Here is a 26,663-nt window from a genome sequence, read left to right as displayed (position 1 = left end):
GGCTCCTTCCTTGGTGCATCTGTGGGTGCTCAAGGAGAGAGCTCAACAGGAGCGGGACAGCCCAAGGAACGTCGTGTTGGAGGCAGCTGCGGGGCGGGGGGGCAGGGATGCCCCCCTTTCTGGCAACGGATGCAGCAAGAAGCGGGCAGGTTCTGGGCAGGTCTGGGGCAGGGTTCATCCAAATCCTTGTTTGGCAAACCTGAGTCCAACCGTGTCGCACCTTGCAACACCAGTGTCTCCTGTGCCAGGGCCAGTGTAAGCCCTGAGCCCACCAGCCTGTCAGTCCCGGCGTTTTGCAACCGGGGCAGCAGGCAGAGCTCCACGGGGAAGCCGGTGCTCAACACACATCTTCCAGCCAGCGCTGGTGGTTCCCGTGGGACCGTGCCCCATGCACGCTCTGGGGTGCACGGGGCTGGGTGAGGATGTGGTCGCTGCTCCCTGCCCAGCAGCCCACGCTGCAGGCAAGCAGCTCCCAGGGGGGAAACATCGCGCAAACCCCGTCCTGGGGAGGTGGTACCCGGCTCCTCTGGAGAGCAGGGCTGGATGAGCGGGAGCAGGGTTTGCCTGGGTGGGAGGTCAGCGCTGAGACAGCCAGCCTAGCCAAGGCTCCCGGAGGAGCAACGTGTAGCAAACAAAATGCTTCTCCCTGCTCCTGCCGGACAGGGGGATCTGGGGGGGCCGTGGCCTGTAGCTGTACGGCGGAGCCAGCCTGGATCACCAGCATCACCGCCTGTGCCAGCCCTTGAGGACGTGGCTGTGCTCCCGTGTTGATCCTCTCCGTAATGTTTCCGGTATCGTTGAGTAGAAACAATTTGACCGTAGGGAAAAGAAATTAACGGTGGCCTCGATTGCTTTGTGTTTTGTGTAAACAGCCTCACTGGGTAGAACAAGCTCCTCGTTTAACCTGGAGAGACAACAAGCTCTTGTCTGGGCTTTTGGCCGGCGCAAGGCGGACACACCTTCGTACCTTCCCGTTTGCTTGTCCCTCCTTTCAGGATTTCAGACCGGGAATGGTGCCCGGGGGGACTCCGACCACTGACCCTGCAGTGTGGGGAGTGGGATGGGGGTCTTTGGGCCACGCTGCTCGGGAACCCTGAGGCAGAAGCTACGAGGAAATGTCCAAACCAGGCGCTTTCCTGCATCCCGACCAAGGCTGCATCGTCTGCCCCAGGCGGTCGCAGGGACCCCAGTGCCTGGAGCCCCCCATGGGGGCGATGGCTGGGGAAGGGGCTCCCTGCTGGGAGGGAGGGCTCGGAGCCCCCGGGGCACCGCGGCAGCACAGCTCCAGGGGGGGGTCTGGGCAGTGGTCCCTGGCCAGGGCCCAGCTGGGAGACGTGCCGGGGGGGAGGGGATGCCCCCCGTTCCCGTGGGCTGCAGGGTGGCTGCTCCATGCACAGAGCCCGAGCCGCAGCGCTAGGTGCCCGTCCCGGGGCCATGCCCATGCCCGGTGTCGTGCCTGGTGTCGGGGCCAATGCCCGGTACTGTGCCCGGTGGTGGGGTCAGTGCCCAGTGCTGGCGCTGTGCCCAGTGGTGGGGTCAATGCCAGGTGCTGTTCCCGGTGCCCGGTGCCGTGCCCAGTGGCGGAGCTGAGTCCGTGCCTGGTGCCAATGCCTGGCGCCATGCCCAGTGCCCGGAGCCGTGCCCGGTGCCGGGGCCAATGCCCGGGTCTGTGCCCGGTGCCATGCCCGGTGCTCAGAGCCGTGCCCGGTGGTGGGGCCAATGCCCAGGGCCGTGCCCAGTGCCCGGTGCCATGCCCAGTGGCCCGGCCAATGCCGTGCCCGGGGCCGTGCCCGGTGGCGGGACCGATGCCCGGGGCCGTACCCGGTGCCCGGTGCCGTGCCCGGTGGCGCAGCGCAGGCGGGGGGCGGTGGCCGCGCGGGGGCGGGCCCGGGCGGGGCGGGGGAGGTGCCGCCGGGCGGGGCCGCGGCGGGGCCGGGACCGGGGCCGGTGCCCGGCGGTCGCTCCTGGCCGTGGGGTCGCGGCGGCACCAGGTGCGAAGCTGCGCGGCGGCGGCCCCGGGCCGGGCTGAGGCGATGCTGGCGGCCGCGCCCGCCGGAGCCATGTCCCAGCCCGAGGCGGAACGGGCGGGCGGCGGCTCCGCGCCGGAGCTGGAGCCGGAGCCGGGGCCGGGGCTCCCCGGGCGGGCCCCGCACCGCAGCCGCGGCCGGCGGCCCTCGGGGCGCGACTCCCGCCGCGCCTCCTCCCGCTTCAACCGGCGGAGCTCGGCCGAGCTGGAGCTGCTGGGCTACCCGGCACCGGGCGGGGAGCGCGGGGGGTCGCCGCCGCCGCCGGCTGCCGCCGGGCACCGGGAGCCGGAGGAGACGGAGAGCGAGGAGGTGGAGACGCGCGCGGTCGCCACTTCCCCCGACGGCCGGTTCCTCAAGTTTGACATCGAGATCGGCCGCGGCTCCTTCAAGACCGTCTACAAGGGGCTGGACACGGAGACCACCGTGGAGGTGGCCTGGTGCGAGCTGCAGGTACGGCCGGCCGACCCCTGCCCCAGACCCCCGCCTGCGTCCTGTCCCAGACCCCCGTCCCCCTGCCCCAGATCCCTGCCTGTGTCCCAGACCCCTGCCGCCCTGCCCCAGACCCCCGCCTGTGTCCCAGAGCCCCGTCCCCCTGCCCCAGACCCCTGCCTGCACCCCAGACCCCCGCCCCGGGGGAGGGGGCATCAGCAGGGGCCAGCTGGACCCTTCTCCGTCCAGTTTCCCTGGCGTGGGCAACCCCCTCCCCTCCCTGCTCTGCGCCGGCCCAGAGCCCCTCTGCCCACCGCTGCCTGCCTGGGCTGCTCTGCAGGACCCACAGGGCATCCCCTGGGGCTGGAGCCCAGCGGGGACCCCAGAGCCCCTGTTTCTGCCAGGGACAGCACCAATGTGCAGTGGCAGGGCAGGGCACCTGCGGCCAGGCTCGGGCTCCCGGCACTGCCCCATGCCCAGCTCTGCCAGTGCCTGGGCACCGCACGGGGCTTTTGGCCTGGACCCAGGATCCCTGCTTAACGCCACTGCTCCTGGCCCTCCTGCCCATCACGTGCTGTTTTCCATTTACCTTCTTGCTGCCCGTGCTATGGAGCACACTGGGGTGCCGGCGCTCCCGGTGCCAGTCCCCGCTCGGGGGGTTTACAGGTGGATCTGGGACCGGCTGCCAGGGTTGGGCACTCCAATGCCTGCCAGCCTGCAGCTTTCCCTCCGGAGGGGCAGCAAAGGCAGGGGTGCCCCCTCCGGTGCTGGCCTCTGCACGCGCGCCTGTGCCAGTGCTGGCGCTGGTGCCGAGGTTTGCTCCGATAGCTCTCGGCGTGCCCAGGGGCACGTGCCTGCGGCGAGCCTGGGGCTGGGCGTCAGCTGGGAGCAGGGTACGGTGTGACCTTGGTGTGCTCCAGCAGCTTGACCTTGGCTGAAGTGGTATTTGTGGGCACCCGTGTGTGGTTTCTGTGATGCTGCTAGGGCTCTCTGCTGGGAGCAGCCAGACCTGTGGTTTTCCAGCATCCCCATCTCCTCCCTGCCGTTGCTCTCCTCCATCCCCTTCGCTGCCCAGCAGCAGGATGCTAACAGTGGGATGCTGCAGGCGGCAGTGAAGGTGTTGCCTCCTCAATGCCTTGTCCCGCTTGTTGCTTTTAATGGGCCTGATCTTGTCCGTGGAGGTGCCCAGGGAGAGCTGTGCCGTGGGGCTCCCTTTTCTTCTTGGAGCCCCTGGGGAGGGGCTTTGGTAAAGTCCAAAGTCTCCACCAGGCTCCTGGCTCTGGGATGGCTGCAGTGGCTGGAAGGTCCAAGTCCTTGTTAACACAGAAAAACGTGTCTTGCAAGTTTATTTATTGTCTTGTTCCTAAAACCTTGGTGTGGCTGCCTGGGCTGGGTCCTTGGGGTGGCTGCAGCCCAGCAGTGCAAGAAGAGATCCTGAGATAGTGGTGGGTGATTTCTGGAGGAGCTGACTATGGCCCCTTGGTGCGGAAGGTGAGGTTTTGGGCCTCTGCCTGCTTTCGTGGGTTGCACAATTGCTTCAGCTGGCTGCCGAGCCGGCTCAGCGCTCCTTCCCTCGCACGGCCCCATCCAAATGCTCCTGAGCTCCGTTTGAGTCCCGTGTCCCCAGCAGCACGCGGCGAGGGAAGTGCCAGCGCGCTGCTGGCAGGGAAAGGCTCTCCTTGGCGAGCCCAGGACCTTCTCTGGATGAGTCAGCTGTGCCCGATGCTTCCCACCTGGCTGGCTCCATGTCCCTCCCTGCGGGTGTGAGCCCCTCGTCACAAAAGTGCCCCAGCTCCGTAGCGGGGCTGCCAGCACAGCTTGTTCCCTGCCCTCCTGCTTGTCCCTGTGGCCGGGCTGTGCTGCCCTGCGGGTCCCCGTCCGCATCTCACTGTGTGAGAACAGCTCCTGCCTGTCCGCTGGGGCTGGATGCGGCCCCCGATGCCCACCCTGCAGCCCAGGGCTGGAGCCGCATGCACCCAGGGCTCTGTTTGGCGAAGAGCCGGCAGCGGTGCAGGCAGGGCATGCCTGCAGCCAGCGCGGGCAGCTCTGGGGTCTTGCGAGGTGGCCGTGGCGGGGATGAGGCTGCACCGTCCAGGTGGAGGAAGGGGAGCTGGGAAGCAAAGATGCTCCTGTGCCCCGAGTCCAGCAGGCGCACGCCGGCACTGCTGCCGGCTCCGTGAGCCTGCCAGGCCAGCGCGGGTGGGAGCCATGCACTCGGCTCACGGGGGGCTGGTGGGGGACATGTGTGCCAAGGCCGAGCTCCTGCCAGGACCTGTCAGCATCCCACAGTGTCTGGGAGACTTGGCTCCCCTCTGCTGTCACCCTCCCAGGGCAGCGCAGCCCGGCTGTAGCTGAGCACCCCTCGAGGGTCAGCAGCACAGGCAGCCCCTGCCCTGCTCCTGTGCCTGCCCCCCCCCCTCCCAGCCCTCCCCCCGCCCCTCTCCCTTCTCGACGCAGTATTCCGCTCCATCCCACTGACTGCTCTTTATCCAGTGTCTCTTGTCCCAAAATCCACATCCCACGAGGGGCTGGGAGCACAGAAGCAGACTTTTAAAAGTTTGGGTTTTTTCAGCAATCATGCAAAGAATCAGACACTGTGACACAAATATGGGATTTGGAACCGCAAATAAAAATGGTTGTGGTTCTGCCCTTTTAAAAATAGCTTTGTCCTGTGTCTTTCACAGTTCTCCTTTTATTGCCTTTCAATTCTAAATGAATACCTAACCTCAGCTCTGACCTGTTCCGGTCTGGAGAGCCTCATCCAGCTGCTGTGATGGCTTCCGATCCCAAATCCCAGCTCTCCATGCCGTCCTTGCCCTGCCCTTCCCTCCCCAGTGCCTGGTGACCTGGAGGCTACTTTTGCCTTCCTGTGGGACCCCCTTTGGGGACCTGCCCATCCCCATCCCCTCCCCCCCCCCGTGCTGCTGCCCCCCAGTCCTGAACACAGCGTCTGTCTTTGCCTCCTGCCTGTGTCCTGCAGCCCTGCCGTGACCTGTTTGTGCTTTCCAGCTTTAGACTGGGACTATTTCTGTTGATAGGTGCTGCGGGCGGCAGGGAAAGAGGAAGCAGGGAGGAAACTGGAGGCCCGGAGCAGGATTGAGCTGTAAATACCTGGCTGTGAGCAGTTTTCCTGTGGGTCCCCCAAGGCTCCCTGCAGGCTAGAGCAGCCTGGGCAATGGGCTCTGCCCAGCCTCCCCCAGCTCCCATGCCCAGGTGGGGCAGGTAACCTGGGCTGGTGCCCCAGGGGCTGTGGGACACCAAATTCCTTCATCTTCTCAAAATCCTGTCCATCCCGTGCCCAGCCCATCCTGCCTGTGCCGTGGTTGGGGATCCTGCTGCCACCGAGTCTGGCGAGGCCCTGGGGCAGTGTCCAGGACTCAGCCCCACGTGGGGCCAGGGGCTTTGCCATCTGGGGGATGAGCTGAGGAGACTGAGCGGTGGGCATTTGTTGCATGGGGGTCCTGTGTGCTTGGGAACATGAGTGTGTCTGCGAGCGTGCACGGGGTCACCACTTGCAAAACGGTGGGGGCAGACCAGTGGGGTGCAGGCACCCACTGCTGCCGTAGTGCCAGCTGCTCTGCCGGGGGCTGGGGGCTCAGGACATCCCTGCAGCTGGAGGTGCTGTGCTCGTGGCTGGAGGGAGGGTGCTGGGTGGTCTCCAGCACTGGCTCTGTGCCCCATCACAGCATCGCTATGAACATCCCTCTGGTGCAGGAGTGCTCTCAGCGCCGCACACGGGGCTTTCGCAGGCTGCTGGGACCCGCTGGCCAGGGCGACGCGGAGCCAGGGCCCTGCAGGGGCTGCAGACCCTGCCAAGCGCTGGTGCTTCCTCGCGCTGGCTGGGGAGAGCCTCCTGCCTCGGAGGCGAGCGCCGTCCTTGGCCACCGTGCCTGGCCCTCGCTCCTCCTGCACTGGCCTCGGCTCACGGTGTTGGCTGTGCCGGGCTCCCCGGCAGCCAGCTCCTGGCTCGCAGGATGGGGCTGGACCGCTGCCCACCCAGCTCCTCACCCGGCCCCGTGCCACCATCCCCAGCATCCTCCTCTGCCCAGCGCGAGGTGCTGCTAGGAGAGGACACGGTGTCCCTGCGTGCCGTGCGGGGCGGTGGGGCTCTGCTGGCAGCCATGCCCTCCCTGGTGCCCTGTCCTGGGCTGAGCCGCTCCTCTGGCCAGGCAGGGCTCTGGTCCCCGCTGCTGGCGCTCAGCTGGGAGAGCAGCACCGTGCCCGGCTGTGGGACCGGCTGCCGCTTTGGTGGTTGCAGGAAGAACGGTGCCGGGGGAGCCCAGCAGGCCTGGTGCAGGCTTGGGGGACGAGCTCGAACCCCCAGGTCTTGCTCCAGGCACCTTGGGAGAGGTGACCTTGTGCTGGTGGTCCTGCCTGGGGTCGGGGGTGGCCCAGTGGGGGCTGCGCTGGCACAACCACTCCAAGTGAGGTCCCCTCTCACTGAGCTCAGAGCACTGTGGCTGCCCGTGGCTCCCTCCCTGCCCATTTTCATAGCCCATGTGGGCTTCCCCGTGCCCTTGCAAGCTTGTGGGGCACAGTGAAGCCTCCAGGCTCCCTGGTGGGGAGTGGGGGGCCCGGGGGTCTGAGGGCGGCTGTGGCACTGGGCAGGGCAGGCAGCGTGCCGCTGGGCTGGGGCTTCGCTCGCTGTTTTCCTCCTTGGGTATGAAAGGTCCCATTCATCCTGCTGCAACAGGGCTCAGGTTCTCATCTGGGCTGAGCCGGGTCCCTGAGCGTGTGTTAAAAGCAGAGGGGATTATGGAGCAGCTCCAGCCCGGCCGTGGGGCCAGCTGTGATGCAATGAAAATATTACAAAAGCTGCCCGGGCTGATGGATGGCAGCCACTGGCCAAGGAGCCGAGCATGGCTCTGGCAGCGCCTGGCGGTGGGAGTTCGGTGGCCGCCCACGGCAGCTCCAGTTTGCTCTGCCCTGCCAGCATGGGCTGGACTGGGGTCCCGGCTGGGAGGGTCCCAGGCTGTGCAGCACCGGGCCCCCCGGGATCCCGGGCTGTGGTGGAGTCACTGCTGCTCCGCTGGGTTCCCGGTGGGTCTGGCCGGCCGGCTCCCTCCTTCCTGCGCTACAGAGCCGTGGACGAGGGTCTGCGTCCTCCCCGTTGGCCCCAGCCCCACTCAGTGCCCTCGGCTTCAATTTCTTCTTTAATTAACTCAAGCAGGAGGAACACGGAAAAACCTGGGCTGGAGCCTCCCCCGCCTGCTTTCCCCAACAAAGGCCTCATTGAGGCTGGTGGCACCCTGCCACACCGGTGCCCTGTGCTGGGAGCCCCTGATGCCGTGGCGGGGGGCAGGGCTGTCCTGGGGGGCACAGGGGCTGTGTGGGGCACGCTGGTGGGCCCGGCCATCGCAAAGCCCCCGCGTGTCTTCTGGGCTGGGTGCCTGCGGGCTGGGGCACCCCCTGTCCTCTGGTGGGCACGGGCTGGGGGCTAAGAGTGACGGGAGCAGGGACGGGCAGCACTGGCACGGGGCAGATTTCATGGCAGGGGGAAGTAGCCGGGCTCCTGGGTGCAGCATCTGTCGTGGGAGACCCTGGCCAGCCCTCCCCGAGCCAGGGGAGAGCGGCTCTGCTCTGTGCAGAGTGGTGCCACGCGGGGGCTGGCTGGGTGGGGGGACACCCTGGTCACCGACAGCCCCAGCCTCGTGTGAGCCCCTGCGGGGGGACAGCAGGTCTGACCCCAGATCAGCGCCAGGGCCACAGCAGCCCCTGCTGCCTCGCACACAGGGGGTGGGGATGAGGACGTGGGGGTCACCCGTAAGCCAGGGCATCCCCTGTGCTTGCCCGGGACCCCACCTGCCCCCCTCACCTCCCCCCTGGCTCCCACAGACACGGAAGCTGTCGAAGACGGAGCGGCAGCGGTTCAGCGAGGAGGTGGAGATGCTGAAGGGGCTGCAGCATCCCAACATTGTCCGCTTCTACGACTCCTGGAAATCGTCCATCAAAGGCCAGGTCTGCATCGTGCTGGTCACAGAGCTCATGACGTCCGGCACCCTGAAAACGTGAGCGGGGACCGCCAGGCTGGGGTGCGCAGGGGAGGGGAGGGGGTCCCTGCAGTGATGGTGAGGCGAGGGACGGGTCTGCACACACCCCCACACCCCCCAGGTATTTGACGTGGGTATTTGGGTGGGGATGATGGGCTGCAGGGGGCTCAGGTGGGATCTGGGTGGATGGCAGGGCAGGGCTGGGAGTTGGAGACAGAAATCGGGCATCGCTGGTGTGTGTTTGGAGAGCCAGGAGTTTCACTGGGATGGTGTGGCCTGGGCACCCCAGTGCCATGTGGGGTGGTGGCACTGGCTGCTTGCCCCGGCTGGCTCCCAGTGCTGGTGGCTCAGGGGGCTCAGCTCCTCCTGGGTTGGGTTCTCTGTGCTGCCCCTGCAGAGCCCAGCCGGGAGGGGACCAGCAGCCCCGACTCCAAGATGCTTTTTTGCTGCTCACCCCGCATGGGCACCTGCATCCCGAGGGGCTCGGCATGGTGGCAAGAGGGGGGTGGGCTGGGGCTGGGGGCTGACCCCCGTGAGTCCGAGCCCCATGGGTTCCCCGGCAGCTATCTGAAGCGGTTCAAGGAGATGAAGCTGAAGGTGCTGCAGCGCTGGAGCCGGCAGATCCTCAAGGGGCTGCATTTCCTGCATACCCGTTCGCCCCCCATCATCCACCGTGACCTCAAGTGTGACAACATCTTCATCACGGGCCCCACCGGCTCGGTCAAGATCGGGGACCTGGGTCTGGCCACGCTCAAGCGAGCCTCCTTCGCCAAGAGTGTCATAGGTGGGGTCCTGGCACAGCTGGGCTTGTGGCTGCGCCATGGGGACTGCGGGGGGGTCGGTGACCAGGGGGTGCTGAGCCCCACTGCCACCCCCAGGCACCCCCGAGTTCATGGCACCAGAGATGTATGAGGAGAAGTACGACGAGGCGGTGGATGTCTACGCTTTCGGGATGTGCATGCTGGAGATGGCCACCTCGGAGTACCCCTACTCCGAGTGCCAGAACGCCGCCCAGATCTACCGCAAGGTCACCTCGGTGAGCAGCCGTGGCCCCGGGCTGGGGGGGGGGGCACTGCTGGCTGGTGCCACGGGCACGGGAGTCGGGGTGAGGGGGCTGGTTGGATGGATGGATGGAGCTGCCTGGTGTCACTGCTCCCCAAAATGCATCACTGTGCAGGTTATGCATCAGCTCAAATGAGTCTGGGCGGTGAGAGGGTGCAGGGGCCGCGGGGGCTGGGGGGTGCAGCTTGGCCAGACACCGTGTCCCACGCCAGGTGCTGCCAGCACGTTAACGGGGTGGAACAGCAGAAGGTCTGCTCAGCCACCCCCTGCCTGCGGCACGGCGGCTGCCCCGGCCGGTCCTGGCCGGCTCCTGCCCACTGGGGTGGAAACTCGGAGCCCTGGGGCGTCCCGGCCCCGGCTGCCCGTGCCGGCACGCGTGGCCCAGGCTGCAGGAGCCACTGCTGGGCCCGTGGCACCTCGGGCTGGGAGCCCTGTCCCCACATGTCCCCTGCTGCGGTGGGGCTGTGCCTGGCGGTGCCAGGGACTGCGGCTGCCGGGGGAGCATCCAGCAGCGCCGTGGTCCCGCAGAGCCTGGGTGCAGCCCCCGGCCCTGGAACCCAGCGCCGTGGCAGGGTCCGGCACAGGTGGAGCTGACACCCATCACCCCCAGGGCCTGAAGCCGAGCAGCTTCTACAAGGTGAAGGTGCCGGAGCTGAAGGAGATCATCGAGGGCTGCATCCGCATGGACAAGAACGAGAGGTGGGAGGGAGCAGGGGGCCTGGGCGGCAGAGCCCCCCCAGCCCCTGGCCCCGCACTGAGCCGTGCTCCCTGCAGGTACACCATCCAGGACCTGCTGGAGCACTCCTTCTTCCAGGAGGACACAGGGGTGCACGTGGAGCTGGCCGAGGAGGACGATGGCGTCAAGTCTGGGCTCAAGCTCTGGCTGCGCATGGATGACACGAAGAAGTTGCACGGCAAGTACAAGGACAACAACGCCATCGAATTCCTCTTCGAGCTCTACAAGGACGTGGCGGAGGAGGTGGCCCAGGAGATGGTGGGTACAGGGACAGAGGGACCCTTGGTGCTGCAGGGTCCCTATGCCCCAACGTGATGAGCCCCCCCCACCCCCCAGGTGGTCCTGGGCTTTGTCTGTGAGGCTGACTACAAGCTGGTGGCCAAGGCGGTGCGGGACCGCGTGGTGGCCATCAAGCGCAAACGGGAGAAGCTGAAGCGTGCTCAGGATGTGCCTTCGCCTGCGGAGCCGGAGCAGTCGCCGGGTGTCCTGCAGCTGCTGGAGGACCTCAAGTCCCCACTGCCGCCTGGTGCCCCCGCGCCTGCCCTGGCCACTCCCGGCTCCGGGGACTCCGTCTTCAGCAGCCCCTTCCCACCGGAGCCCGAGGAGCCCGAGGCTGACCAGCACCAGCACTTCGCCTACCGGCACACCAGCTACTCCTCAGCCACCTGTGCGTAGGCGCCGGGCGGGGGGACAGCAGGGTGACCTGGTGGGAGGTGGGTGGGGGGTCCCTCCCCAGTTCCAGCAGTGCCGCACACCCAGCCCTGCAGCCATTTCCCAGGGGTGCAAGCCAGGGAGGGGGCTTGCACCGGCTGTGCTCATGCGAGCGTTCCTCCGCAGCTGACGGTGAGACAGATGGCTACCTGAGCTCCTCTGGCTTCCTGGACTCCCCGGACCTGGCCCATCGCAGCTTCTCAGCGGGGGACCCCGCCAGCCCACCACCCAGCCGCCCCCTGCGCTGCTTCCCCACGGTGAGCAGAGCCCTGTGGGGCTGGGGGTCAGGGCAGCCGCGGCACCGGCTCACGCTGTCCTCTCCCCCCCCAGAGCATTGCAGTGCAGCTGCCCACCGAGCGCCTGCCCCCCGCCAGCGGCTTCTCCTCCCCAGTGGACAGGTGAGGCTGGGGGGGCTGGAGGGGGAGCGCAGTGGCTGGGAGCAGCCACGCTGATGCTCCGGTGTTGGGGCTTCCCACAGCTACGCCTCGGATGTGGCGTCCGGCATGAGCGACGGCTACGAGGGGCTCTCGGCCAGCGAGCGGAGCGCCAAGCTGCCGCCCAAGCGGGTCTCGGGGAAGCTGCTGCGGCGTCGAGCCCGTTCCAGGCTGCGTATCACCAACGTGAGTGCCGCGAGTGCCACCCGTGCCGGGCGGGCAGAGTGGGTGTTCCCCGGGCTGAGCCGGCTCTGTCACCCGCAGATCTCCGACAAGAATGACCGAGTGGTGGAGTGCCAGCTGCAGACCTACAACAACAAGATGGTGACCTTCAAGTTTGACCTGGATGGGGACAACCCGGAGGAGATCGCGGCCGTCATGGTGAGCGCGGTGTGGGGGTGAGGGCGGGGGCCTGCCTGGTCCTGCTGGGTGCTGACCGGCCCCTCCGCCCCCAGGTCCACAACGAGTTCATCCTCATGTCAGAGCGGGACGGCTTCATCCACCGCATCCGGGACATCATCCACCGCGTGGAGACCTTGCTCCGCAAGGACGGACACAGCACCACAGAGCTGCCCAAGACCCCCGAGGCCGAGTGCAGCCCCGTGAGTGCCCAGCCCAGCCTCGGCACCACTGGCGAAGCTGCTGGTGCTGAGTGCTGCTGGGGGTGCTGCCTGGCCCTGGGGAGCCCAGCGGGGAGGGGGCTGGGGTGCAGGGTCCCCCAGCCCCATGCCTGTGGCTCTGGGTCACTTGCCTGCTCTTGGGGTGCCCCCTTGCCCGGCGGAGCTGCTGGCTCCTGTCCCTGCACGTGGTGGGGCTGGGGTGGGGGCCAGCAGGGGCTTGGCTCGGCCTCTCCGGGGTCTCTGCCCCAGCGCTGGCCTTAGCTGCATCCCCCTCGGCAGGTGGACCTGCAGCTGCAGGAGCTCTCCCGCTCCATCTCCTCCTCATCCTCACTCAGCGGTATGTCTCTGCCCCATGTGGACCCTTCCCCTCACCCCCCAGGCCCTGGCTGAGCTCAGAGGGTCCTGTGGGGCACCTCCCGCCCCGGCTGAGCATCGCCTGTCACCCTTGTGCCACAGACCTGGGCTGCACCAGTCCCAGCTTCTCAGTCCAGTCCCCGGCTCTGCCGCTGCTGAGCAGCTCCCCGGCGGAGAAGGACCTCGCCAGCCCCACGGAGCCACTGGCAGCCCCGGCTGGTGAGCTGCAGCCGATGCTGCCGGGCTCCACCACAGGTACCAGCGCTGGCAGGGCCAGGCACATCCATCCCACCGGCCTTGGCTGGCTCCTTGGTGGCTCGAGGCTCCGAGCTCCTGGGTGGGGGAGCAGGGGGCCCGGGGGGGGCCTGGGACCACTCCTGATGCTCCTCTCTCCACAGGCTCAATGCAGACTTGGCCCCTGGTCTCAATGGCTCCCTCCTGGCTGACAGCATCGCCGGCATTCCCGCAGACGCCCCCGAGCACCCCAGGGGGGCCTGTCCCACCAGCCCTGCCCCAAGCCCTCCTGTCCCCACTGCCACTCCCCACATCCCCTGTCCCCAGCGAGCCCAGCAGCCCCCTCAGCCCCCCTGTGACCAGCACGCCCTGGTCCCCCACCACCCCCCTCCTGTCCCTGGCCAACGTCTTCTCCCTGGCAGTGATGAGCGTGGCCCACACGCTGCTGCCCGCTGTCTCCTCCATCGCCAGCTCGGGTGGGCACCTCTACCCACCGCTGCTGCCGCGGCCGCAGAGCCTCCTCCTGGGGCCCCCACGCTTCGTCTACCCCGACCCCGCCAGCATGGCCAAGCCATCCCCGGCCTGCGGTGGCACCCTGCAGTCAGTGGCAGCTGATGTCCCCGCTGCCGGGGGACCCATGCCATCCCCTACCTTGGCACTGGCGTCACCGTGCCCTGCTGGCAGCGAGGCTGCAGGGAGTCCCCTGCTGTCACTGAGCACGCCCACACTGCTCAGTCCCCTGCCATCCGCACTGGGGAGCCCGGAGGGCGGCACGGTGAGTGTGGGTGTGGAAGGGGCTCCCCGGGGCTGCTCAAAGTAGGGCTCAGCACCGGGGGGGGGGGGGCAGGTTGTCACTGCAGGTGCTGCCCTGGGCTGGGACAGGGAGCCCTGTGGCATGGGGAGCACCTGGGATGCAGGGGTGGCTGAGCGGGTGGGGGGTCCCAGGCCATGGGAGCAGCAGCAGGGGGGGTAGGAGATATGGGGGGACCTTGGGTGGGGCAGCTGACAGCGCTTGGATGTTTTCAGGTGCCACCTGGCTCCCCCAAGTCCAGCCACTCGCTCATCGTCTCGGAGTCACCAGCCCCTGGCGTGCCCAAGGCCCAGCTCTCACCCATCAACGAAGGTGAGGTGGGGAAGGGCCGAGTCTGTGCTGCGTGGCCGTGTTTGCGGTGAGGCACCGCGATGTCCCTGCCAGCCCATGTGCCCCAAACCCCACCAACTGCCCCCTCTCCCCAGCAGAAGCCAAGCCCCAGATCCTGGGCCGGTTCCAGGTGACACCAACCAAAGACCTGGCTGTGAGCTCCCGGGTGCTGGGCAGCAGCGAGGGTGAGCAGCATGGTGCGGAGCCGGCAGCAAGCAGCTCCCCTCTGCCCGCGGCCCCTGACACGGGGGATAGCTCGAGCAGCGACTCAGACTCTGTGCTGGAGATGGCGGAGCAAAACGCTGAGCCTGAGGAGGTGCAGGCTGAGGAGGGCACGGTGCCGCTGGCGGAGAGCGACCAGGAGGGCCCCGGGGAGGAGGGTACAGAGAGCGCGCCGCAGGCGGTGATTAACCAGGTGTGGATGAGCTACCCCCGCAGTTTGTCCTACCTGAGCAGCGACGACACCGAGAGCGAGGACGAGGAGATCTGGGAGGAGCTGCAGAACCTGCGCCAGAAGTGAGTGAGAAGCTCCGTGGCGGGGGTGGAGAGAGGGGTGGGCTGCACGTGGCGGGCAGCACAGGGGACAGGTCTTCCCACCTGCCCCGGGCAGGAGGACGATGCCCACTCCCCGGAGGCCCTGGCATGGCTGGGTGTGGGGCACAGCTCAGCTGCCAGCCCCCATCTCCTCCCCAGGCACCTGGCTGAGGTGCAGCTGCTGCAGAGCGCCCAGAAGAAGGAGATCGAGGAGCTGTACCTGCGGATGGGGAAGCAGCCACCGCTGGCCATCGTCTCCCCCGCTGCCATGCTCTCCAGCCGCCAGCGACGCCTCTCCAAGGGCAGCTTCAACCCCTCCCGCCGCAACAGCCTGCAGCGCCTGGAGCTGGCGCAGCCCCCAGGTGACAGCCCCCGCTGTCCCCACTCCCTCCTTGGGCCCCTGTGGGCTGGGAGGGGTGCTGGGCCAGTCAGGGGTGCCCCCTGCTCAGGGCTGGTCTGTCTCAGCAGCAGGCATCATGCGCCGTAACTCACTGAGCGGCAGCAGCACCGGCTCGCAGGAGCAGCGGCTGAGCAAGGGGGTGACCTTCGCTGATGACTTCGGCCGGATGGTAAGGGGCAGGGGGCTGATCCTGCTGCTGGCACCCCCAGGGTGCTCCCAGCGGTCCCAGCTCACTGCCACTTCTCTCCCCAGTAGCCAGCTGGCCAGGAGTGACTTCATGAACTACCTCAACCAAGTGCCTGCTGCCCGGCGGGGGTCGGGCACGAGCCCCTGCACCCCCCAGGAGGACAGCACCGGCCCCAGGGGCAGCCAGCACCCAGGCCCTGCCTCTGCCCCTGTGCCCCTTGGCCCTGCGCCCGGGTACCTGCTGCCTCTGTATCAGAGGGAGGGCAGGCCTGTCCCACACTTGTCCTCCCATCTCCTCGTGCCCCCCCTGGCCCCCTCCCCACCATTCCCAGCTCCTTTGCTCAAGCCCAGCCCCAGCTGCAGGTCACATGTGACTGCTGCCATCCTTCATGGCTTTACTCTGAGCTGAACCCGCGCAGGCAGAGCAGAACGATCCCCCAGTACCTCCCAGTCATGACACATCACCACCACCACCACCCTGCCACCGTGTTGTCCTCCAGCTCTGTCCTGGGGCCACTCCCGCCCCACTCGCTCTGTGGGACAACGTGCAGAGCCCAGCCCACTGCCTAGTGCTGCCCTGCTCGCTGCCACCCTCATCTCGTCCTGCCCAGCTGAGATCGAGCTGGCTGTGGAGCAGGACGAAGCTTCCCCCAGCCCCAGCTGGTGCATCTGAACAGTGGCAGGTGCACTTTGTTATGAACTGAGGTCTGGAAAGCTTTTTCATAAATATGAATTAAATACAAGTGGGGTCTGTCTGTGTCTGTTCAGTGGGACTTGTGGACGCTGTCCTTGCTGTTGGCTTGCGATAAGGGCGCAAACTGAGTAAGATAATAAAAAGAGCAAAAGAGAAAATTGTCCTATCTCAGCAGCCACCTGAGCTGGTGGTAAGATTCCGAGCTGGACTCTAGTCCCCCAGCTGCTTTAACAACACACGCTAACACAGTCTCCAGACAGAATGTTTATTGTGGAAAGCAATGGGCATCCCCGCTCCTTCCAGGAGCAAGGCCCTGGTGTCTGTTCTCCAGGAGAAAGGTGGCTGCCTGCAGGGGGGAAGCCCTGCCTGCAGGGGAGTCCTCCTGTGCACTTCCCTGGACCATACCGAGCACCGTGCAGGCCCTTGCAAGGGCGGCTGCTCCGTGCTCAGGGCCAGGCGATTCCCCCAAGCTCGGGGCACATCCTGCCCCGCCAGGCCCGCAGCTCACTCATGGGGTTTACCGGGGCCGGGCCGAGCCCTCAGCTCTTTGCACTCTCGGCCCGCGCCCGGGCCCGGGCCCGCGCCGCCTCCGCCTCCTGCTCCAGATCGTCCAGGAACCGTTCCTGCGACACCGAGTAGAAGGTGTAGCCATCTGCGGGGGGTGCGTTAAGGAAAAGAGCAGGTGCGTCCGCGGCGCGTCCCCCCCGACCCCGCCCCGGCCCCGGAGGATACAGATGCCAAGCACCACAGCGCCGAAGCCGAGCGCCACCAGCGCGTTACGGCCGCGGAGCCGCCGCTGCAGAGCGCGCTGGCGCTGGGCGCGCTCCACCTGCGCCATGAGCAGGCGCTGCTGGGGGCTCAGCCCCGGCTCCCGCTCCGGGTCGATGCGCTGCGCGAAAGGCGCCTCCCCGCCCGGCTCTCGCGGCGCCGCCATCTTCCCCGCCGCCGCTTCCGCACAGCGCGGCGACGTCACATCCGGCGGGGACGCTGGCCAATCAGGAGGGCGCCGGCGCGGCGGGCTGGCTACGCGCAGGTGTAACGGGAGCAGGGCGTCGAGTGGTTGGCTGAGGCCCGGCGCGTGGCGGAGGAGCGCTCTGATTGGCGGAGCGCGGCCTCGTGACCAGGCAGGCGCCGAGGTGGGGCCCTGCACAGCCTGGGCTGGCGGTTGGGCACGGGCCCGGCCCCTGTCCCTGACCAGGTCCCTTTGCCTTCACCTGCACAGCCTGGGCCTGGCGCAGCGGTTGGGCCCAGTCCCGGGCGTGGTCCTGGTTCCTTTGCCTTCACCTGCACAGCCTAGGCCTGGCCCAGTGGTTGGGCCCGGTCCCGGGACCAGTCCCGGTCCCTTTGCCTTCACCTGCACAGCCACGGCCTGTCTCGGCGGCTGGGTCTGGCCCAGTCCTGGTCCCTGATCCAGTCTCAGTCCCTGTCCCTTTGCCTTCACCTGCACAGCCAGGGCCTGGCCTGGTGGTTGGGCCTGGCCTAGTCCCGGTCCCTGTCCTGGTCCCAGTCCCTGTCCCTTTGCCTTCACCTGCACAGCCAGGGCCTGGCCTGGTGGTTGGGCCTGGCCTGGTCCCGGTCCCTATCCTGGTCCCGGTCCCTGTCCCTTTGCCTTCACCTGCACAGCCAGGGCCTGGCCTGGCGGTTGGGCCTGGCCTGGTCCCGGTCCCTGTCCCTGTCCCAGTCCCTGTCCCTTTGCCTTCACCTGCACAGCCTGGGCCTGGCCCAGTGGTTGGGCCCAGTCCCTGTCCCAGTCCTTTTGCCTTCACCTGCACAGCCTGGGCCTGGCCTGGTAGTTGGGCCTGGCCTGGCCTGGTCCTGGTCCTGGTCCCTGTCCCTGACCCAGTCCCAGTCCCTGTCCCTTTGCCTTCACTTTCCCTCTCATCCCCATCTTTACCTACACCTGCCCTGTGGGCAACAGGTGCCGTGAGCCCCTTCCCCCAAACAGCCTGGCTGCCGAGGGGTTGCAGCTCCCCGGTTGTGCCTCTGGGACGCCAAGGCCCCAGCGCAGCCCTGGGGGGGCTCTCAGTGCCCTTCCCCACTGGCACCGCTGAAGCGCTGTGGTGCCTTTGAAGTAATTATTGTCCAGAGGGCTTCTGGCCCGCACTGCTCAATGGCATGCCAGGTGCAAGCAAGATCGCGGTACCGTGATGCAGACCCCATCTTCGGCCAGGTCATTCCTGAGGTTATTGAGGATAAGCTGATCTGTCTGGCCACAGAAAACGAACAGTACCTGAGCAAGCTTCCGGATCAGGCCGGATGCTTCAAAGAGACACAGATAGTGGGTGAGACTGTTTTCTCAACTACAGCTAACTCCTGAGGCAGTTAACAGCTGTATAATTAGCTTCTGTTGACTGAACTGAATGACTGTTGCACTTTTTTGCAGAATTTATATTCCTTTTGTGTGAAAAATGGCACTTGGACCAGTTGGCAAGGTACCAAGCGGTGGAGTTATTTGAAAGGTAATAAATATCCTGAACGCTCAGTGCATTTCTCATTTCTCTCATGTGGTTACACTGTGCACACTCTACACCACTCGTTCAAACAAGAGCTTTGCCTCTTTATTAATTTAATTCAAATTAACAGCTATCCATGTGTTCTGAGTATGTGCAGAATTGCTGTTCTTTTTCTCAGCAGAACTGTTTTCTGAGCAGTTGTGGGTTTTGTAGGTTTATGATCAAGCAAGTAGAACAAATCTCCAGAGAGAATGTTCAGAGTTGTGAACAAGGACAAGGGAGCAGCTGGAGCTCCCTGAAAGATCAGATAGACGACACATTTGTCCTGCGTCTTGTCTCGTGCGTTCAGCTTGCAAGCAAACTCTCCTTACACTATAACGTAAGCCAGCTAAACCTTTTCTTTTAACACTTTTTAGCAGTGTATTAATCCAGTATGTTAATCTTTCTTAGAAAGTAGATTTCCTCTTTGAAGGGCAACAATGACAATGAAATGCAAAGGATATTGCAGACCTAAATCTTTTCTGTTTAGGGCAGATCAATTGTCACTTGTCAGGTAACAATTTGTCAAGAAATGTTCCCATTTTCCTCATACTGGGGAAAAAAGCACTGGCTGTGGGAAAACTCAGCCTGTAGTTGTTGAAAACTTAGGGCTACAGAGGGTTCATACCTGCCTGGGGAAGGTTTATGGAGTAGAGGAAACCTGCAGGAAAGAAGGTCCAAACTGGATTTCTCATGCCAGCTGAAAGGAGAAGTTGGGCAGCTGGGCTAGTGGGCAGCACCACAGTGGCTCATGCTTCAGTGCCGTGGGAGGAGTTAAGCAAAAAAGTACTTTGTTCTTAGCAAGTGCCTTATGGCCTAGGAGATAATTTGTCTTTTTGTTTTTTTCCCCTCTTCAGATAGTTAACAATGACACAGCTGTAAAATTTCTGCAATCCTTAAAATACTCATACACCAAGCAGGATTTGCTCGACTCAGAGCTTGCTGTTTTAAAAACTCTGCACTTCCAGATCAGTGTGTCAACTCCTTTGGCTTACGTGGAATTGCTTCTAGAGGTTTTAGGTAAAGAGTATTAATAGGAGAGAATGGGAAAGTTTTTTAAAAAGCATAATAGAGCTATTATTGATCTGAACCAAAATGTGCCATATTACAGACTTTTGCATCCTGTGAAGGCACGTTTCAGATTGTTCAGGGCTTTACTTTTCAGATGAGAACTTTGTCCTTAGTAGAATCTGCTGAATGTTGTTGGACAGCCAGTTGTGACTCATTCAGTAAAAGATTGAGTTTAAAACCCCCAAAACATCGTGTAAGGCCACATTTTCTACGGAGACTTACCATTTTCTTTGCCCAGGCCTGAAAACCTACATTTCAGAATGAGTGAAATTATACTGAGACTGAGAAAGCTGATGGCATCAGGCAGCTTGTGGCATTCAAAAACAAAGGGCAGCTGTCACTAGAAATCTTCATCCCTCACTTACAGTAACCAATGCTTCTTTCTAATTTGGTTTAATGGCTCAAAATGCATGGCTGATTATGTATGATCTCTGTGTTAGGACATAACGGCTGCTTGCTTCCGGCAAAACCATTGTATCAGATGTGTGTGCAACTACTAGACTTCTCCTACCTTACAAGAGATAGCATCTATGACACTTTGTTGAAGATTGCCATTGAAAATTCAACACCAAGTGAACTGCAGGTGTAAGTACCTTACGTGACCATTACTTAAAATAACTATTTGAAATTAAAACCCTAAAAAAACCCCTAAGAAATAGTAGCATAATACCTATTATGCTACATTTTGGGCATGTTTTTTAAAAATTTAATTTTGGGGGGCTTTCAGCATTGTTTATTGATCTTAATATCCCAGTTCAAAGCAATGTGCTTCACCATGTTTCCTTTAGGTTAGGGGCAAGCTAGGAAAGCGTTTAACTTAATCGTAAAAACCCTGCTTTAGCACTGTCCATTAAACAGTATCAGGCTTTATTTGGACCGAATAAGCTATCATGTCCGTAGGCTGTATAGCGATTACAGAAGCAGGAGCTTTTGAACTGTAAAGCTGGTGTCATTTTGCACCAGAAAACACTTTTACTTCTGCAGAGCAAAGTTTCTGACAGTAAAGGAAGATTTCATGCTGCTGGCTGTTGGAATCATCAGCACAAGCGTGTTCATACGAAACCCGGAGCACTGGAAGCAGGTACAGGCGCTTCTAAACATGTGAGCTCTACGTGAAAAAATGTGAAGGTTGCTTATATGTTGAGGCACAGCCAAGACGACAGGTAGGCTCGACTGGGAGTGGCGTGAGGGAGGTGATGACATTCAGGTTTTTTAGCAGGAAGAGTGTATACTTTTGTAAGAATAGTATGAGGGTACAGGCCAATCCCACAGGAAGGGTTGTGCTTGCACTAGTGTGAGCGTTTCCCCACGCTGCAGCTTCTTCACAGCCAGAACAAACCCCCCTAGATGTCATTTCGTTGGCAGGTGGAGAAGCGATCCCATGGGACAGCTTCCTGCCCAGACTATATACTGAATACTGTAACAGCCTATTACAGAGAGTAGCTTTTCCATTTCACTTCTTTAGTAGAAGCAATTAAGTTAGAAAAGAAAAGCAAAACAAAATACAACCCACCCAAAACAAGCAAGTAAGCAAACAAAAAAACTAACCAAATAAAAAAACATACTGAGAGGCTTCAACTTTTGTTGGAGTGTACTGATGGAGCACTATTATTCTCATTAGATTTGGAGGATTAAGAAGTATGTCTGTAAATAATGTCTCAGGCACTAATTATTTTTTTGTTTGTTTGTTGTTTTTTTTAAGGTTGTGGAGCATTTAACCAGTATCACTGGCATTACTTCACAAAGCATCTTAGAATTTTCTTATGCAGTACTGAAACATGTCATTGGCAGTACCACTCCCAAGCAACACTACAGAGGCTTTGGAACAAAAGCTCCACAGAACGGAATTTTGTCTTTCAAATAGAGCTATCTTCTACGGCCAGTCGCTACCCTATCAGCAGCAAACTGCTACGCTGCCACTAACCGACCACTTCATGTGATACTGCAGTTTGGTTCATACTTTTGAACACCAGGTGCTCCCTAACATTTCATATATTATGTGTGAATTAGAAAAACTCGACCTTTCAGGCAGTGTGCAGAAGCAAAGCAGCATTTCTCTTTCAGCACCGAAAACTTTATTGTAAGAGTTATAGCTTCTAATTTATAAGTTTCCTTTAGAGAAAACTCTTAAGAGTGGTATTTTGAAAAGGCATTAACGTGCACAGTACTCTGCTTGGTAACCTGCATTGCTAGGAGCAGCTTGCATGCCCAGCTGGTACAAACAGGGCTGTATCTTCTTTTTTGGCTCGCTGCTTTTTAAAAACTAAAGCACTGTCCTGGGCAGCCTGCTGCAGCCAGGCTGCTTGTTCCTGCATTCCCTCTTTGCCACTGCTCAGAGCTTGTTCGCTCTTGCCCCAAAAAAAGCCACCTAGTTGACCGGTGTCATGAAAAGGACAGAATCCCACCAGTTTTGCAAGCAATGCAAGTGTTCAGCACGTCCATGTAAGTGCCAGGGGCTGTTCACGCTGCGCCTGGCATACGCCAGACGAAAGCACGCCTTGTGTAGAGCAGTGTTTTATTATTTACTTAGTGTATATCTGTGCAAGAACCGGCTGCAGGAAGTATTACAAATAGTCAGTATCACCGTAGCGAACACATACTTTAAACTGTATCAAACCTCGTTAAGGTCAGTGGCACAAAGAAGTGCTGATATGACTTAGAAAATACTTTATTTCAAACTGTAGTTACTCTTAAATGACCAAGCAGTTTCCATGAGTTCTTCCACCTTATTCCCTATGTTTGTAACATTTTGCTTTTCTCATCTGTGTTAAACTGTAACAGAGTAGTATCAAACTCACTGGTGAATTTCAGCAGTAATTTATACACATATCTATAAACCTCAGAAGTGCTGGTTTAGCATCTGTTTAATAGCCGATTTTTTTTATTCTGTTCAGCTCAATGATATAACTTTACATATTGCTTTTCTATATACTACTTGTAATAATGGTATGTTAAATAAAGTGTCTTGTGGATTTTTGGTATTGTAAACATTTTGTACTGGTTAATATTAAGAGACATCTCGATTTGACTTTCTCCAACGAAACGCAGACACTCTACAGCTGCCAGGACGAGTTCTTTACATGGTTATTTGTTATAGAATTGGGATGAGACCCAGGCAAGACCCCACTTCAGGTTAGTTAACATGAATTTTAGTGCTTTTGTCCATTGCTCCTCAGAGTTAAATTGCGTTTTAATAGAGTAAGAGCCGCCACTGCCACCTGTATCTTCAATCTTCCCTTTCTCCACGTCCATCCTGTGTCACACACAAGATTTTATTAGCGCATTACCATCGCAAGCGTTTAATCTCAGTACGATATCAAATACTAAAATCCACATCTGACATTCCTATTATTCTGTGTAAGGATACTTTGTTTTTAAAGGAAATCTAGCAAGCCTCAGATCTTCACCCGAGGAACTAGCTTGAAATTTCAGTTCAGTTAAGAGCAAATATGGTAATCCTGCACGTTATACAGATGATTTCAGAAAGACAGGACTGAAACAGCAAGCAGTGCTGTAGGCTGCTCCAGAGGCTGGTCAGTGTTGCACAGGACAGCACACCAGGCCTTAACGTGACACGTTATGTAGCAACACTCACCTATAAGGCAAACAAAACCGAGTTTCGCCTTTTTCCACTTCCTCTTTGAACTGCTGCACGCAGTCCAGGAAAGCCACCATTGCATGGTCAAACTTATTGTCCCAGAAGAACCTCAGGCCTCCAGAACAGTACAAGGGGAGTTCCTGAAAAAGAGATTTGTTTCAGGCACCCCAAACGCTCCATTTTAGATACTGTCACTGCAGCTCTTTAGTCCTGTGCGAGGCTTAAATTTGTCATAGGATGCTTAGAAATGGTTTGTGGCACGTAGTAGCGGGACTTGTTTTGTGCAAAGAGCCTACTGCGTGTAGGCCTGGGCTCCTAATGACCAACAGCCTCCCAAATCACTGTATCTCTGGCCAGCTGTGGTCAAGTTCAAAAGCCCTGTCACATTTTAATGCTGCTGGATGGCAGAATGACTGGCTTGATACAAGATAGAGTGAGACGTTGCTACAGGCAGCCAGCTCTCCTGTACTGTATATTCATAAAGAGCTGAGCTTGCCTTCTGCGTCCCCAGCATGACCAGGGCTCTGGGGCATTCAAGGTCAGCGTCCTCCAATTCATGCAGAGTCTCTTACCTTTGATTTGTCCGTGAGGGACTCTAAATACGAGTGGTTGCCGTACGGTACCAGGCGGTATCTGAAAGGAGACAGGATTCACAAGCAGATGAGCCCAACTGCCTTTATCTGGGTTGTAAGTAAAGTTTGTATTGTGTTGGATATACCTTTGAAATTTCAGGCCCATTTTGTTAGCGAGGGCGTGTAGCAACAGCACGGTCTGCCCCCAGGCAGCATTGATCTCATTCCATTCTACAGGAACACTGGGGAGACGGCCAAGTCTGAAGTTATTTATTGTGCCAAACTGACCACTGTGCCTGCGATAAGAAGAATTATAAATAAACACACTGGGGCAGGACCAGCTTCTAACACAGCTAACCAAACAAGGGCCGTGTACTGAACAGTTACGGAACACACGCTGCTAACCAAGCAGAAGGAGGGTTTGGGGGCTGTGGCTAAAAGGCATTTATAAATACCAACCACTTGTTTATAACAGTTAAAGAAAAAAAAAACAACAAAACAACCAACAATCAAACCTAAGAAATCCCCCCCAGCCAAACACCCAAACCCCTGAGCTACCTGCTCCGTGAAGCCTGACATTAAAGCGTTACCGTTGGCTCACACACTGGGTCTCGGTTCGTTAACAGGGTTCGTGGAAGAGCCATTTCAGTCTACTCAGAGATCTACACGGTGTTGCAAACCTCTCTCAGCTGACGCTGTTGACAGCTGTGGCCACCTGCTTTGTTGTGTAGCAACTATGACTTCAGCAGCACTTTTCCTGTCCAATGCAGTCTTACTTAAACGGCCCTAGGCTGCAGATTCTTAGCAAACTGACGCGGTATTCCAGCAACTGCATTACCAGATGTGAAAGGTTGCATTAAACACGTTGGTTTTCTTTAATTTATCCAATTGCATCTGGGCATAGCGCATTTGGTTGTCCACACTTTTCAGCTCGTCATCTAGCTCCAGTTGTTGCCTCTTGAATTCACAATATTCTTTCTGATACCTTTTAATAAAAGCAAGACAGGAAATGTTAAGTACAGGCATTTAGTGACTGCTCCTAGGGCATACTAGTTTTTTTTTTAGTCTAGCCAATTTTGCAAAAAGTAAGCCACTTGCATCTGAGCATTATTGACAGGTTTCTCCGCGCTATCATCTCATTTATGTTACCTAAAATCCCTGCCATAAGCTGCAGTTGAGGTTCACTCACTGAGCTTCCTCCTGCTCCAGCCGCTCTGCCTCTGCCCTGACTCTCTCAAAGTCTTCAGCCACAGTCTTGCGGTTCTTCTCAACGTCCTCCAGCTCCTGAATCAGCTGCTCTTCCTCCAGCGCAAGTTCTTTCAGTTCCATTTGCAGTTTCTCCTTATCATCCTCATTCATTTGCTCCAGTATCTCCAGGCATCTCCTAAAGGAGAGCAACAGGATTACCAAAACAGGGATCCTGGGAAGCCCCCACCACTGACAGCCCCCAGTTCGGCGACAGCCTGCACACGCGAGCAGAAGCACAAGCGGGGACTCGAGCGTGCGTGCACCTCTCGTTCATCCCAGACTCTCTGTGCTGATCCTGCGCTGCGGGTCAGGAACGCACGCAGGAGAACAGGGGGGCTAGATGGTGACCAAGGATCTGTGACTGCCTGTCAGCAACTGTCTCTGTGACGCCCTCGATCGCCTGGGAATGCTGCCACACGGGCAGCGTGGGCAGGCGGCACCAGTCGCTCTGATGGGCTCACAGGCTTCAGCTGGAGAAGCTGCATGCCACAGGACTCTCAAAAATAAGTTTTTCATTTCATTCAGACAAAGAAAACCCCAAGCACTGAAGCTGGGGACATCTCTTACGGATCAGGGAAAGTCAGATCAGGGCCGTATTCCTTCTCTAGGCTTCAAGCTAAAGCAACTTGGTCTTGGGTCACCTCCAGACCACTCACTTGTAGTTCTGGCACTCGTTCTCCGTAATGTTAAGCTGTGTGTCTAGTTGGTCCAGCAGAGTGTCCGTGCATTCCTCACACAGGGGGTGATCCACATCCGTCTGCCCAGACATAATGTCAAAGAGGTCGCCGGTGACCTGCAGGAAGAGCTCACCATTAGCTCCAGCGACGGCACAGGCAGCTGCTGGCTGGTTTTCAGCAGGCGGGCTTGTGCTTCTTCAGTTGGCAAAGTAATTTTTTGCAGATCAGATCTTGATTTAAAATAAGCCAGCTTTACCAAACTACTCACCAACAACAGTACCGGAAGACCAGCGCTACGGGAGACTTTGCAGTTTAATCTTGCAGAGCATCTGGAAAAACTGATGCCCCGTTCAAAAGCACCAGAGCTTACCAGCTGGTGTAAAACTTGCCTTCAGTCTCCGGCTGAGGTTTTCCATCGTGCCGCCATCTGACGCCTCTCCGATCAGCGTAAAACTGTTGGCGCTCTCTGTTGACATCATTCTTGGAAAAAATTTTACGGAAAGCTGAGTGCCAAGGGTCTGGGGGAGGCAGGTGTGGTGCTAGCCTTAAAACTGAGCCTAGATTGGCAGTCGGGAAGGACGGACACGCAGGATGCACCCGCGAGAGGACGGGGCAGCCTGCGCCTCTGCCAGGACAGCATTAAGTCATAGCTACGAGCAGCATCCTGAGTGCCGTGCCCGGGATTTACGTGCCCCCAGATGGCCTTGCCGCTCGCTGGGGGCCCGGTGCCGCGGGGTCCCCCGGGGCAGGCTCCCAAGGGGACGCACCCAGCGGCTGCCCCTGCGGCAGCGCCCGGGGGCTCGGGTTGCCCGGCGGGGACTGTGGGGGCCCTGCCCAGCGGGAGAGGGGCTGGGGGTGCAGCGGTGGCCGTACCTGGCCGGCGGGATGAACCTCCTGGACACGCCATCCTGCCGGTTCTCCGCGAAGGCCTCCTGCGGGCACAGGGACACCGTCACCGCCGGGGCCCGGGAGGGGACGGGGGGATGAAGGTCCCGCCACCGCCCTCCGCCGCGCCGTACCTCCGTCAGGGCGCTCTCCTCCTCGGGCGCGTCCCCGGGCCGCGCGGGGGCGGCGGTCAGCAGCGGGGCTGCGGGAGAGGAGGCGTCACCCCGGGTCAGGCCTAGCCCCGCGGCCCGGCCCCGGCCCCCCGCCCGCCCCGCCGGTACCGGTCAGCTCCTGGATGGTGAGGCGGTCCAGGATCTTGAAGGAGGTGTCGAGCTTCAGCGGCTGGCTGCAGCGCTGGCACACGAAGCTGACCTGCGTGGTGCAGGCGGGCGGGCGGCTCCCCTCCATGCCGCCGGCTCAGCCCCGCGCCCGCTCCGCCATCGCCGCGCGCCGGATGTGACGCAGCGCGGCGGGGCACGGTCCTGGCAGGGGTGTAAGCGCCGCGGCCGCCATTTTCCCTTCGCCTCGCCCCGCCCCGTGTGAGCGGCCAGGACCCGGCGGGACGCGT

The 26,663-nt window shown here is 60.6% G+C and overlaps 4 protein-coding genes across 9 annotated transcripts; 2 read left to right on the top strand and 2 right to left on the bottom strand.

Moving 5' to 3' along the window:
- Positions 1-1,929: 1,929 nt before the first annotated feature.
- Positions 1,930-14,963, top strand: WNK4 (WNK lysine deficient protein kinase 4). Of its 6 annotated transcripts, none has more exons than XM_056362564.1 (20): positions 1,930-2,477; positions 8,292-8,464; positions 9,010-9,230; positions 9,325-9,482; positions 10,119-10,207; positions 10,283-10,502; positions 10,581-10,911; positions 11,082-11,212; positions 11,286-11,353; positions 11,434-11,575; positions 11,654-11,770; positions 11,845-11,991; positions 12,289-12,346; positions 12,466-12,618; positions 12,762-13,372; positions 13,624-13,720; positions 13,837-14,254; positions 14,432-14,634; positions 14,738-14,841; positions 14,928-14,963. In XM_056362564.1, exons 1-20 carry the CDS (start codon positions 2,034-2,036, stop codon positions 14,943-14,945), a joined length of 3,903 nt encoding a protein of 1,300 aa, XP_056218539.1. In that variant the 5' UTR covers positions 1,930-2,033; the 3' UTR covers positions 14,946-14,963. The 6 variants fall into 6 exon arrangements, with proteins under 6 accessions (XP_056218539.1, XP_056218535.1, XP_056218538.1 ...); XM_056362560.1 differs by having other exon boundaries at positions 13,834-14,254; positions 14,744-14,841; XM_056362563.1 differs by having other exon boundaries at positions 13,834-14,254; positions 14,744-14,841; positions 14,925-14,963.
- Positions 14,964-15,803: 840 nt separating this feature from the next.
- Positions 15,804-16,521, bottom strand: LOC130160264 (cytochrome c oxidase assembly factor 3 homolog, mitochondrial). Its single transcript, XM_056362629.1, has 2 exons — positions 16,285-16,521; positions 15,804-16,204 (listed from the first exon to the last, which is right to left on the bottom strand). Exons 1-2 carry the CDS (start codon positions 16,484-16,486, stop codon positions 16,092-16,094), a joined length of 315 nt encoding a protein of 104 aa, XP_056218604.1. The 5' UTR covers positions 16,487-16,521; the 3' UTR covers positions 15,804-16,091.
- Positions 16,522-17,662: 1,141 nt separating this feature from the next.
- On the top strand, positions 17,663-21,320 carry CNTD1 (cyclin N-terminal domain containing 1). Its single transcript, XM_056362630.1, has 7 exons — positions 17,663-17,834; positions 17,936-18,011; positions 18,219-18,384; positions 18,902-19,064; positions 19,556-19,700; positions 20,100-20,196; positions 20,818-21,320. The coding sequence occupies exons 1-7, from the start codon at positions 17,663-17,665 to the stop codon at positions 20,977-20,979; spliced, it is 981 nt and encodes a 326-aa protein (XP_056218605.1). The 3' UTR covers positions 20,980-21,320.
- Positions 21,321-21,759: 439 nt separating this feature from the next.
- On the bottom strand, positions 21,760-26,573 carry BECN1 (beclin 1). The gene is made up of 11 exons (XM_056362598.1): positions 26,377-26,573; positions 26,230-26,297; positions 26,084-26,142; positions 25,600-25,690; positions 25,190-25,326; positions 24,475-24,669; positions 24,124-24,270; positions 23,432-23,581; positions 23,286-23,346; positions 22,711-22,853; positions 21,760-22,368 (listed from the first exon to the last, which is right to left on the bottom strand). Exons 1-11 carry the CDS (start codon positions 26,501-26,503, stop codon positions 22,200-22,202), a joined length of 1,347 nt encoding a protein of 448 aa, XP_056218573.1. The 5' UTR covers positions 26,504-26,573; the 3' UTR covers positions 21,760-22,199.
- Between the last annotated feature and the right edge of the window lie 90 nt (positions 26,574-26,663).

Source organism: Falco biarmicus, chromosome 17 (assembly GCF_023638135.1).
Source record: "Falco biarmicus isolate bFalBia1 chromosome 17, bFalBia1.pri, whole genome shotgun sequence".
Lineage (NCBI taxonomy): Eukaryota > Metazoa > Chordata > Aves > Falconiformes > Falconidae > Falco > Falco biarmicus.
This window is presented reverse-complemented; position numbering and strand designations above follow the sequence as displayed.